This window comes from Rhamphochromis sp. 'chilingali' (genome assembly GCF_963969265.1).
Source record: "Rhamphochromis sp. 'chilingali' genome assembly, chromosome: 5".
Classification (NCBI taxonomy): Eukaryota; Metazoa; Chordata; class Actinopteri; order Cichliformes; family Cichlidae; genus Rhamphochromis; species Rhamphochromis sp. 'chilingali'.
The window spans coordinates 12390156-12402449 of record NC_137932.1 but is presented as its reverse complement, the minus strand read 5'-3'; the positions used below and the strand labels follow the sequence as shown (position 1 = coordinate 12402449).

Sequence of the window (12294 nt, the reverse complement as noted above, 5' to 3'; positions counted from 1 at the left end):
ATGAGGGGGATATTTAAATTCATATGGGGGGGTTATGAATACGTAAAAAGGGTGCAAATGTACCAAGAAATAGCAGATGGTGGGAAGGGGGTGACAAACGTCCCATTGAAGTTGGATGCAATATTCTATGCAAGTGTTTGTACACTATTGAAAAAGACATATATGCACAAATGTCAAATCCTGTTATGGTTCTGGTTGTCGATACCATATCGGTTCTTAATAGGGTGGGACAACAAAGGCCCTAAAGCGGAGACTAGGCCGGAGTATTTCCAGCGAATGGTAAAGTGGGGGAGGAGACATACGGAATGTAATGAGGTGGATACAATTGTAAATCACAAGCTACTATACAAAAAATTGGTACAGAAATCTAATGTCAACTTAGTAATGGTGAGCTCAGAAGTGTGGGAACGGGCTCAGGATAAGAGTTTTAAGAACGGATTAAAGGATTTTAATTGGTTGCACCTGCATAGAAGACTACCAGTAAGAGTCACAATGTCAAGCTCTCTAAGTTTGTGCAGCTTCCCCGCTTGAAAGGGATTGATGCATCTACCACAGGTGTTTAACTGGGTTTCACTCAATGACCAGGCAGATCTTTTGTTTTCCTTTTCTTCAATCTTCTTTTCGGCCACAGTCAGCCATAGGTGAAAAACCTTTAAATACAAACCAAAAAACCAAAATACAAATTATGTTTGTTATCACACATCTGCAAATATTGTAAACAATCCCAAACACATTTTCTTTTTTAAACACATCAATGCAGTGCGCAAGCTTTGTAGTACAATATTTACTTGAGTATTTTTAAATGCTCAAATTATGTAATTCACTAGCAATTGTACATACACCTTGAGAAATACTGCTTTCTATTAAAGTGCTAAATTAAATAATCAATCTGCATTAGAACTTGAGCAATAACAATAGTATTTATAACCAGCTTCTCTTAACCATATGCAAGCATTAACAGTCTTCCATATGCAGACCAACAATAAACAATGGTGCCGCTCGTAAACAGGCGACCAACTCACGGCACAGTGCTAATGCTACGTAAGCTAGCGGCAGCCGCGATTCTTTAGCAACTCGCTTCAAAGTCTTTTACCATAGTCAGCAACCATTCCCTTACCGGCTGCCTCCCTGGCTTTGTAGATACTTCAGTTCCACACAATATTCATGTTGGCAACAACTTATTGAAAGAATTATGCTGGGCTTTTCCCGAAAGTGGCAACTTCCTGTTGCTCCCCAGTTCGCCTTCTTTTCCTTCCCGACAGAAACCCAGACACAAGATTAGTTCCGCCCTCCAGTCTGTCACGTTTACTTTTTTTCCTCAGGGCTCTCCACCTCCTACTCGGTTTGACTTGACACCTCCCACTCGATCTTCCCTTGGAACACAGGAGATCGCCAAGTTCACAAGCAAACCGCAGTTTAACTCATCCCATTTAAGCATGACACTGACGACTTGGTCCCATTTTGCTCCTCCACAGGTAACAGAACAACTAGACGTCTGACGTCTCTATGAAGGATGGTAGCTTGAGCCACTGGAGTCGCTCCTCTTGAACTAGAGCTTAAGTCCTCCGCCCTCAAGGACTTAGCCACAGAACCACTGTAACTTGGGCATACCCGGACATTGACGTCCCTCACAATACCCTTTTTGTCTGGATTAGTGCTGACAACTATGCCCATTTTGAAGTGCCCTCTCAGCGCATTCTGATCACTTAACCAGACGACATCTCCAACAGTGACATTTCTGTGTGCAGTGTGCCACTTGCTCCTTACAAACAAATTAGGGCCAGCAAGTTGGCTCCAGGACCTCCAAAACTTGCTCACTTCTGCCTGGATTGCTTGAAGTCTCTTATAGGGGTAAACGGAAAAGTCAAACATCTTGAAGTCCCCACTTTGAGATGCTCGACCAAGCAAAAGACTGTTGGGTGTGACGTAATGAATGCAACCTTCCCGACTCTGTACTCTGGCATCAATCGGGCGCTCATTTGCAAGGTTAGCTGCCACATGAAGAGCTGTCTGGAACTCACTGTAACTTAGCCCAGACTCCCTTCCAAGACTCTGGAGTGCTCTCTTCACAATGCGCACAGCAGCCTCAGCAGCTCCATTTCTATGTGGGGAATCAGCCGGATTTACTTTCCACATCCACTCTGTTCCATTCTTTGCTGCAGTCTCCTCCAAGACAAACTTATTCTGACTTTCCAAGAATCCGTAAAGTTCCTTCAAGACAGACTTTGCTCCTACGAAATTAGTACCTGGGTCTGACCAGATCTTTCTTGGATGTCCTCTAATTGCTGTAAATCTCTGGTAAGCCATTAAGAAGCCTTCAGTCGACAAGGAATTTACTAACTCCGTGTGAATCGCTCTGCTGGCCATACAACAGAATACAACCCCCCAAACCTTTATCATGACTCTTTTCTTGATGTCATCCTTCACTTGGTAGGGTCCAAAGAGATCCACTGTTGTGAACTCAAAAGGTAAAGCAGGTTGAGTTCTTTCCGGAGGTAAGTCGCCCATTATTTGCCGGCAACTCTGTGCTTTTGCTTTCCGGCAAACCACACAACCATCCACAACTTTTTGAGCAATCCTTCTCCCTCTTATGACCCACGCTTTCTTCCTCATTCTGAGCAGGGTCCCAGCAACTCCCTCATGACTCTCATTGTGGGCCTCCCGAGCCAACAGTGTAGAGATCCAAGCATCATAAGCCAAGATGGGAACACTAACCTGGTCTTTCTTAAAAGCTTGCACTCGGCCGCCACAAACAAAGAGCCCAGAGCTTGGGTTTTTGTATACAACCAGTCTATCTGTAGTAGTGCTTGGGAAGACAGCGCTGTCTTGTGCTGCAAGGAAGATGTCTCTTAGGGCATCTTCACGTTCCTTCACCGAAATTACTCCTGCCAACGGGACTGCCTCCCACTTTGGGTCATTTGCAGATGGATGTCCCCCAAGAAACTTTCTAGCTGCTCTCCAAGTCCAAGCAACTGATCTAACTAATCGAGTTAGGTCACTGAACCGCTTGACATCTAAAAGGTTCTTGATGACCGACCCTGCAGGTGGTCTTCGCTGCTCTCCCTGGGCCTCAGCAGCCCAACTTCGCTTTTCTTCTTGCCCTTTTATCTCGGCCCTTGTCAAGGCAGCGACAAACGCCTTTCTTTGCAGCTTATTGACGTTTTCTTTGGCAGTGGCGGCTAACTCTTTAGCTGACCTGACTGGCCACTCGCACACCGGCAAACTCAAGAACTTTGGACCATTTTGCCATTCTGAGTCTTCATCTAGATCCCTGGGACTAGCTCCTCTTGTGACTACATCCGCAATGTTCTGAGGGCCAGGAACCCACCACCAATCTTGAATCCTTGTGCTGCTCTGTATTTCTCCAATCCTATTTGCAAAAAAGGTCTGGTACCCATAGCTCTCCCGCTGTATTGCCCCAATGACGGTTTGGCTATCGACAAAGTGATACCACCTCTCAACCTGAATCCGGCTTTGCGCCTCAAAGTATTTCTTTAGGCGTGAGCCAAACACTGCCCCACACAGCTCTGCTTTGACAACATCCCCTTTGTGGTCCAATGGTGTTAACTTAGCTTTGGACTCCACCAACCTGATGATTGGGCCCTGATCTGAATTCCACCTTAAGTACAACACTGCCCCATAGGCTTGCTCACTTCCATCGGAGAAAGTAATTGCCCAGGGTTCTTCGGTGAAGCACGGGGGAGTTAGCGCCCTTGCAAATGTGACTTTGCTGAGCTGGGCATACTCCTCAAAAAGCCTAATGGCGTCCTCCCTCAGGGCATCTGAGAGCGCCATATCCCAAGTGTCCTTGACCAAGCAGCTTTCTACTTTTGTCTCTTGGAATGCCCTGCGAACTAAGATTGCTCCTTGTTGCTTTGCAGTAGTGACCAAACCGACTGGGTCATACAACCCTGACACTTGGTTGAGAAGCTCTCTTCGCGTCAGTGGGTTTGGCGTGTGGGTCTTAATCTGCTCCTGGGCAAGGTCTTGGCCAACTCGCATCTTTTTCTTCCTCTTGGAGAAGTTGATTGCTACCATGACATGAAGCTTGTCTTCTTCCACTATGTAACCCAGACCAAGAGCTTTGTTTTCTTCGTCACGCATTTGGTTTGGTAGGACAATGGTTTTCATTCTTGTTTTCTCACCCTCGTCATTGCGCTTCCTCCTCCCACTTTGACCAGACAAGACCCAAGGTTTCAGCTCAAATCCTCCAGCCTTTAGGATCTGCTCAATGTTCTCCGTAATGACTTTTAGTTGGTTCATGTCATTGTGAGAGGTAAGGATGTCGTCGACATAGCTGTCTTGCTGGAGTACACGACGTTCCTCCTTGAGGTGGGAAAAGGTAGAAAGGCTGGCAGTTTCACGCATTGCCAGCTGTGCAATGCATCCTGCCGGTTTATCTCCAATGTTCACCCTTGTGATGGCATATTCCTCTAGCTCGTCATCCTCAGAGTCCCGCCAGAGGAACCTATGCAGATGCATCTCTTTGTCCTCTAACCAAACTGAATTGTACATCTTTTTTATGTCACCAAGGGCTCCGTACACTCCGCCCCTGAATCTGAGGAGAACTGCTCGAATCTGGTTGAGGACATCTGGACCCTTTATTAGCAGGTCGTTCAAGCTCACACCTCTAAACCTCTGGCTGCTATTCCACACAAGCCTCACTGGAGTTGTAACAGAGTGGGGATTCGGAGCAATGAGGTGGCTCACGTACCACACTGGCCCATCCCAGTTACTGATCATGTCCTTGGACAACTTGACTGCGGCTCCACGCTCCACCATGTCATGCACCTGAGCGGCATAAGCAGCTTTCCATTCAGGCTCCTTGGCCAATTGTTTCTCTGTCCGGAGGAATGTGCTCTCAACTCCTTTTTTGTTATCTGGTAAGGATACTGGATCTTCAGCCCAAGGGTATCTGGTATGCCAGTGTGGCTCGTCGCTGTGGCCATCACCCGTGACATAGGTGAGTCCTTCTCTTATTATTTCAAGCTCTCTCTCCTCGGCCAGTGTCATTTCTTTCCCACCTGGCTGGCAATTTCCGCAACGACAACCCCCACACTTTGGCTCACATGCAGCACCAATACTATCCCACTTCCACCACTCTAAGAATCCTCGACTGGTGGTTGAGGTACTTGACCTCTGAAGCTTAGCAGGAACATGCTTCCTTGTTGAAGACTGGTCCGAGGCCTCGCCAATGAGCTCCTCATACTTGACAGCTGCTGCTCTCATTGACCTGGCAAAGTGTGTCTTGGACATGTGGGCAGAGACAGTAAGCTCCTCGAAGAGCTCAGGGTGAGTTCCCCCAACTGTCTTTCCAAGTGGCCCATCCCATAACACAAGGTCACCGATGACTCTGCTCCTCTGAGGCGCTAGCCGACCTTCTTTATGACTTATAAGCAGATGAATGTCTTTCGGTCTTACAAGATCGTTGAGTGGTATATCCGGAAAGAACCTTTGTAGCTGACTCGGTGTGACATGTTTGTGGACTTCTGCTATGCTGTCGAGTCCATAGCAGACCAGTTGGTGTGACCTAAGGGTGCCTCTAGGCGTTCTGACTCGGATCTTTAAAAGATACCGCCTTGTTCTCACGTGCGTTTTCATTGCCCCTACTCCATGAACAACCAGAGTGATTTCTTCACTTCTTAGGTTAAGACTGCTTGCAGCCCTGTGGGTTATATAGTTGGTGTCAGAAGCCAGGTCAATTAATGTCCCAATCTTTTGCCCAGCATTAGCTGTGACCTCAAGGAGCATCATGATTACTGGCAGCTCTCGAAGCCCACCTCCAAATAGGAGGCTTGGCTGCTCCTTGGTGGTGCTGCATGCCCTAGATGCAGTGTTTGAGAACGCATCCCTGCATTCTCTTGCCAGTTCAGGTGACAGTTTTCTGAGGAACTCCTCCTGATCCTCCGTACATTTCCTGCTGACCTTTCCTCCCTCTGGATCAGATCTATTTTGCTTCCCTGCTGCACTTCCCTTCCTCACCTCAGCATTAGGGCATAGGTAGTAATGGTGCTCCGCAGCGTGTGCTTCTTTGCAGCCTGGGTTTTTGCACAGATAAGTGGGTTTGCAGTATGACCCTTTGTCATGAACGTCGAGACAACTCCAGCATGCGCCTAGTTTCTTAATTGCGGCCTTCTTTTCTGCAAGCTTTAATGTCTTAAATTGCCTGCAGAAGTAGAGTTTCTTTTTATGCTTTCCATCACCGCAGACCACACACCCTTCATCACTACCTGATTTGGTGAATTTGGTTCTGGAATGTTTCAGCTCCACTCTTTCTCGCTTACTTGGCTCTTCCTCTCTCAGATGATCAAGCTGTTCATATATGGTTTCTTGCTCTTTGAGGAATTCCAGAAGACTATCAAATCGTTTTTCTGGGGTGACCGTGTTTCTACTGTCAGCAACATAAATAAGCCACTCCTTTTTGAGTGTTTCCGGAAGTTTACTTTCGATTGACTTTGTCACCAGTGGGTTTTTTATGGCCCCCGTGTCACCAAGGTCAACCAGGTCTTGAAGTGCCTTCTCCACAGCTTGAATTAATTCCACTATTTTTCTTGGCTGGTGGCTCTTGACAGCTGGCATTCTCTGTAACTCCTCCACTATTTCAATAGCAATTGATGTTTGATTGCCGAACCGATTCTCCAAAACACGAAAGATGTCGTCTGCAGTGTTGTAAGTGGTGAGTCGAAGTTCTCTCGTTATTTTCTCATCCACACTATCAAGTAGCTGAAACTTTTTGATCTCTTTCGAACCAGATGGCTCCGCCTGCCCCTGAAGAACCTCCCATTCCTTCTTCCATCTGTGGAAGTCTCGTTTATTTCCAAGAAACTTAGGAAGTGCTGTTGGTTTCAGCTTGATGATTGGCATGGGGCAGCTGGAGGTAACTGGCAATGATGACAGGTGATCAGCATCCTCCTTTATTCTCATCTCCAGAAAGTCAGCTTTTCTGGAAACCAGCCTGGGGACACAGAGTTCCAGCTTCTGTATATTGCTTTGAAGATCTCTCCGAATACCTGATGGGATCCAATGCTTCCACTTGCTATACCTCTCCTTTGCCACTCCCACCAGTTCTTTCAGGTGGCCAAGAATGAAATCATACACTTCATAATTACCGTCAGGCGCAATGGCAGCAACATGTTCACACTCAGCCTCTGCTGCCTGTAGTGCTGTGGACAATTCTGCACTTCCAAAGTTGGCCCAGAGAGCCTCTCTGACTAGGGTTTTTATTTCCTTCAGTTTTAACTCACATTCACTTGCAGTCTTTGCTAAGTCGGCTCTCGGCTGTTCTGTCAGCACAGCTGCTTCACTTGTGTCAGGCTTTGCCTCTAGCTCCGTGATGAAACCGGCATCTAGATCATCATTGGCCTCCATGACTTTCTCTGCTTCCATTGTCAGTCTATTGAAACTGTCTTTGAGTTCTTCTTCAGTCATATCCTCATGCGTCCTCGTAATGCTATTAACCAGACGAGAGAATGATCTCTTGGCTGTTGCCCTCACTCCTTTGAGTTGTTCAACTGACTTTCCAGCAGCTTGGTCTGCCATTTTTGTGTGCTCAGCTTGAACTGGGGTTTATTTACTAATGGGAATGGCACATGCAACTTGAGGGATTCTCCGAATTTCCTCTTTGCACTAATTATTCCCTTATCCCAGGACTAAAGGTCATTTTTCCCAGATTTGATTTCCCGGTTTTTCACTGTCAAGCTCTCTAAGTTTGTGCAGCTTCCCCGCTTGAAAGGGATTGATGCATCTACCACAGGTGTTTAACTGGGTTTCACTCAATGACCAGGCAGATCTTTTGTTTTCCTTTTCTTTAATCTTCTTTTCGGCCACAGTCAGCCATAGGTGAAAAACCTTTAAATACAAACCAAAAAACCAAAATACAAATTATGTTTGTTATCACACATCTGCAAATATTGTAAACAATCCCAAACACATTTTCTTTTTTAAACACATCAATGCAGTGCGCAAGCTTTGTAGTACAATATTTACTTGAGTATTTTTAAATGCTCAAATTATGTAATTCACTAGCAATTGTACATACACCTTGAGAAATACTGCTTTCTATTAAAGTGCTAAATTAAATAATCAATCTGCATTAGAACTTGAGCAATAACAATAGTATTTATAACCAGCTTCTCTTAACCATATGCAAGCATTAACAGTCTTCCATATGCAGACCAACAATAAACAATGGTGCCGCTCGTAAACAGGCGACCAACTCACGGCACAGTGCTAATGCTACGTAAGCTAGCGGCAGCCGCGATTCTTTAGCAACTCGCTTCAAAGTCTTTTACCATAGTCAGCAACCATTCCCTTACCGGCTGCCTCCCTGGCTTTGTAGATACTTCAGTTCCACACAATATTCATGTTGGCAACAACTTATTGAAAGAATTATGCTGGGCTTTTCCCGAAAGTGGCAACTTCCTGTTGCTCCCCAGTTCGCCTTCTTTTCCTTCCCGACAGAAACCCAGACACAAGATTAGTTCCGCCCTCCAGTCTGTCACGTTTACTTTTTTTCCTCAGGGCTCTCCACCTCCTACTCGGTTTGACTTGACACACAATGTATGCCCACGATTTGGGGAAACAAAAAGTTTGTCCAAGGGAAAATTGTAAGGAAGATGAAACGATTGAACATGTATTATGGGGATGTGAATATGCAAAAAAAGTGTGGGACGGGGTAAAAGGGAGTTATAAGTGCTTGGAAAACGTGACATATGATGAAATCACCTCTTTCGGGGTTAAGGGAGTGGGAAAAGAGCAATATAAAGTACTTTGTATGCTGTTATCAATTGTAAAGCTTAAATTATGGAAAGCAAGACAGGGTTTCATAACGGGGGTGTATAAATGGGGAGAAATTGGAACAGTTAAGGCAATAGAGAAAGAATTTGAAGGTATATATTGGCACGAACTAGAAAAGTGGGGAAGTGACACAATTAAGGATAGGTGGAAAGCTTTTTTCTTAAACCCACCCAAAAGAAGGTGGTAAGTGACAGGGAGCGAGATAGTAGGTATGTGTTGGTTGTTATTGTTTATCAAAATGTTCTTTGCTTCGTGTGTTGGAAATCGGATTTAGCTCGGGAGAATGCTCTTTGGGATGAAAAGAAATGAAGAAATGTAAATGTTGTGAGAAAAAAAAAAAAAAAAAAGATGTTTGAGCTATTTGGAATATGAATGTAAAGTGTGGAGATACTTTGAAAAGAAAAAAAAAAAGGAAAAAAAAAATCTGTTCTTATCAGTTTAATATCTGATACGTCCCCTACCCGGGGACCATATATTAAATTGATTTTTGGAGCAGGGAGATGGAATAGGGGCTTGCTCCGTCCACTCCACACATCGACCTGGTATTGCAGTATTTCTAGGAACGGTGCACCCCCTGAAGCTGTGAAAAACAAATGTCATTTGACTCAACAGTTTGTGCAAAGAAATTTCTTATACGCTAGATATATGCGTGCGTCTGCATATCTGGACATTGTCTTCGTGTAATCTTCCAAGGTTAGTCAGACTGAAATGTTGCGACTTAATATTTGTGAATGACTTACATTTAACTATTACCAGAATTACTAAATCCTGCCACTTGGACTGACACGTGGCTGGACACACACTTTCTATGGGAAATCAAAAAAATATGTCGTTTTGAACTGCAGTTACACTATTCTGGCTCGAATCCTGCAGTTACCTCTGTTGTCCACTAGAGACCAATAGAAGTCTTTAAAAACCGGAGGCTGCCATCTACAAGGACTCATGTTGATTATAGGTTTAACTCTTCTCTTTCTCTACATACTGCAGCTTTCTGTCCTCTGTGGCTGTAAATTACATCGTTTGAAAAAAAAAAAAAACACCACACAATTTTTTCTTGGCTTTTTAGCTAAAATCACCTGTATTGTCTGTTGTTTCCATTTGTGGATGGTTAATAGTGCAGAAGATTGTTTTTCTGTTTTCAGGATTACATGAAAACATTTTGGAACAGATCATTTTTGCATATAATAAATCTTAGGATAGTATTGGTTTTGATGATTTATAAAACAGCTGTGTGCCGTAGCCCTGGTAGTGTGGATCCTTAGTGTGTAAAGAGTAGATACCTCATGTAATATGTGTGAATGAAAATCCATGGACTTTATAAGAGTCCTCCATTTATGGCTATGATCCTAACAAACAAGATTAATACGTTTCTTTCTCCTACCAATCTTCCTGTTTCCTAAAGGAACACGCATGCCGAGTGGTTAAGGCGTTGGACTTAAGCTCCAATGAGCGCATCCTCTCGTGGGTTCAAACCCCACTCCTGGTATAATTTGGAGCCTCATGACTGGTAAACTGGATGGAATCTATGAGAGCAACAGATGTGATTTTTAGGCATTTGATGTGAGCAATATCTTTCCCACAAAAAAGCTGTGATGCTGAACCCAAAGGGAAAATTGTTAAATGGTTAATGGAAAAACTCCAAGCTTTTGGATTAATTAGTAAAATTAATGGCTATAAAAAGAAGCTCACTGTTAATAAAATGAATACATTAAAATTGGGAGGGGTCACCTCTCTGAAAGGCAGTTACACTCTTTTCAACATAACATTGCAAAGAATTTGGGTATTTCATTATGTGTGTGTATGGAATTAAACAGAAAAAGACTAAATCAATTCTTACAAAGCAGCTTGAACTCAGCCGGGCTTGTTTTTGTTAGCTGGCTTGACAAATCCTAAAACTCAGTCAGAAGTGGTTCCTCAACGTTCTTTTTAAACAGTTTTCCTGCTTCCCACTCTGTGCACAATCAGAGGGGTTTTTCTGTATGTTTCGGGGTGCAATGTATAACTAATGTAGAGAAACTTAGCTTGCGTTAATGATACTAAATAAATCTAGTTACTTCATCCAGTCACATTACAAAGAAAGAAAAATAAAGATGCCACATAGTGATAAAAGAGACTATTTACCCTCAAATTATTTTCAATTTAAAATGCTTTAAAAGGGATTATATGACCTTCAAAACACAATTGTATTATTTTGATTTACATTAGAAACAACATCCCAAAATTTTCAGAAGACAGTTTTAAATATTTTTAGACCAACTTTAATCCAAATATGGAAAAAAAAAACCCTCAAAGTCACTGTTAAACAGCAAGCAGCTGTCAATTTATTTAACTTCGGATCCTTGCTCCTTTCATATCAATTATTAATAAGGGGGGGAAAAAATGCTGCTGCCAACACGGTAGCTTTGATCTGCAATTTAAAGAAGGCAAAGAAAAAGAAAACATATTCTGGAACCTGTTATTAAAATGTATTTAAACTCCTTGAGCATTTTCACAGTAATCCACTGTAGTCTGCAGTTAAAACACTGCAAACATTTATCCAGAGATCATGAGCAGTCCATGGCCAAAAAGTAGCACTTCTCCTGACAGTTTGCGTTTATTTCTGTGTGATGGGGAATGAATTCTGGTCCATCAACTCTCCAACTCTCTCCTGGAGTGTTTGAACCACCTCTGCAAGAATGAACACGTGCGTGTCGTCAAGATCCTTGAGGATGAATTTCTTTCCCAAGGCCATCGTTTCATCCAGGTACAGGAGAAATTGTTTCATGGCAGGATCACTGCAGGAAGAGAAAGTTAAAGTTTCGGCTACTTAAAAACAGATTTCTGTGAAGCTAACTACAAATATTTCTTGGCAAAGTTACAACCTTACCATTCAACAAGGACACCTTTGTGCACGTTGACCATATTGACAGGTGCAGAGAAATGGACAGTCGAAGCTGATTAAAGAGCTGAACACCTGCAGCACAGTAAACAAACCGACAGCTGAAGGCCTCAGGTAGAAGCAGCTTTACGGCAGCTAAACCATTATTAAGCCACCAAACAGTCAGATAAACGCGTCACATGTTTTCGGACATTTTAATAATACTTTTATTACCATTACAACAAAGAAAATACTTGTAAACGTTCCAGTACAGCGTATGCTAGCTCTTTGTTTTAGCACCGGTTAGCATTTTGCTGCTACCACTAGCTCAAAATAGCATGGCCACAGGCATGTTCTGCTACATACCACGATCTTAAATATCTAAAAGAGCAAACTTCATGTACATACCTGTCTACAGTTAAGCGAAGGATTAACATAAAGCAACAAACAGCCGTTTATCTACCCGAGATCTCCAGCTGTTCCTGTTAAGTTTTCAAGGCATTGATGGGTTATGTAAGGTGTGCGCCAAGGGACAATCTTCTGATGTCCAAATATCGCGTTAGCGTGTTTTAAAAGTTTTTGCTGCTTCTGTGCTGCTTTTCTGTGCTTGGTAAAAGGTATCATATCAATACCGTGGGTTT

General features: G+C 43.5%; 2 protein-coding genes across 3 annotated transcripts; both read right to left on the bottom strand.

The window, feature by feature from the left end:
* Nucleotides 1-1416: 1416 nt before the first annotated feature.
* Nucleotides 1417-8565, bottom strand: LOC308397079 (uncharacterized protein; the record flags this gene model as incomplete). Its single annotated transcript, XM_080882795.1, has 2 exons — nucleotides 8316-8565; nucleotides 1417-7848 (listed from the first exon to the last, which is right to left on the bottom strand). The coding sequence occupies exon 2, from the start codon at nucleotides 7537-7539 to the stop codon at nucleotides 1417-1419; it is 6123 nt and encodes a 2040-aa protein (XP_080738921.1). The 5' UTR covers nucleotides 7540-7848; nucleotides 8316-8565.
* A 2375-nt stretch (nucleotides 8566-10940) lies between these two features.
* Nucleotides 10941-12213, bottom strand: gtf2h5 (general transcription factor IIH, polypeptide 5). Of its 2 annotated transcripts, none has more exons than XM_080882845.1 (3): nucleotides 12117-12182; nucleotides 11663-11749; nucleotides 10941-11570 (listed from the first exon to the last, which is right to left on the bottom strand). In XM_080882845.1, exons 2-3 carry the CDS (start codon nucleotides 11695-11697, stop codon nucleotides 11390-11392), a joined length of 216 nt encoding a protein of 71 aa, XP_080738971.1. In that variant the 5' UTR covers nucleotides 11698-11749; nucleotides 12117-12182; the 3' UTR covers nucleotides 10941-11389. The 2 variants fall into 2 exon arrangements, with proteins under 2 accessions (XP_080738971.1, XP_080738970.1); XM_080882844.1 differs by having other exon boundaries at nucleotides 10944-11570; nucleotides 12062-12213.
* Between the last annotated feature and the right edge of the window lie 81 nt (nucleotides 12214-12294).

Bases quoted from the DNA above. Each gene is read 5' to 3' on its own strand.
- gtf2h5 (XM_080882844.1), bottom strand. From the start codon at position 11,697: ATGGTCAACGTGCACAAAGGTGTCCTTGTTGAATG. The intron at 11,571-11,662 runs GTAAGGTTGTAA...CTCTTCCTGCAG, and splicing joins AAAGGTGTCCTTGTTGAATG to TGATCCTGCCATGAAACAAT.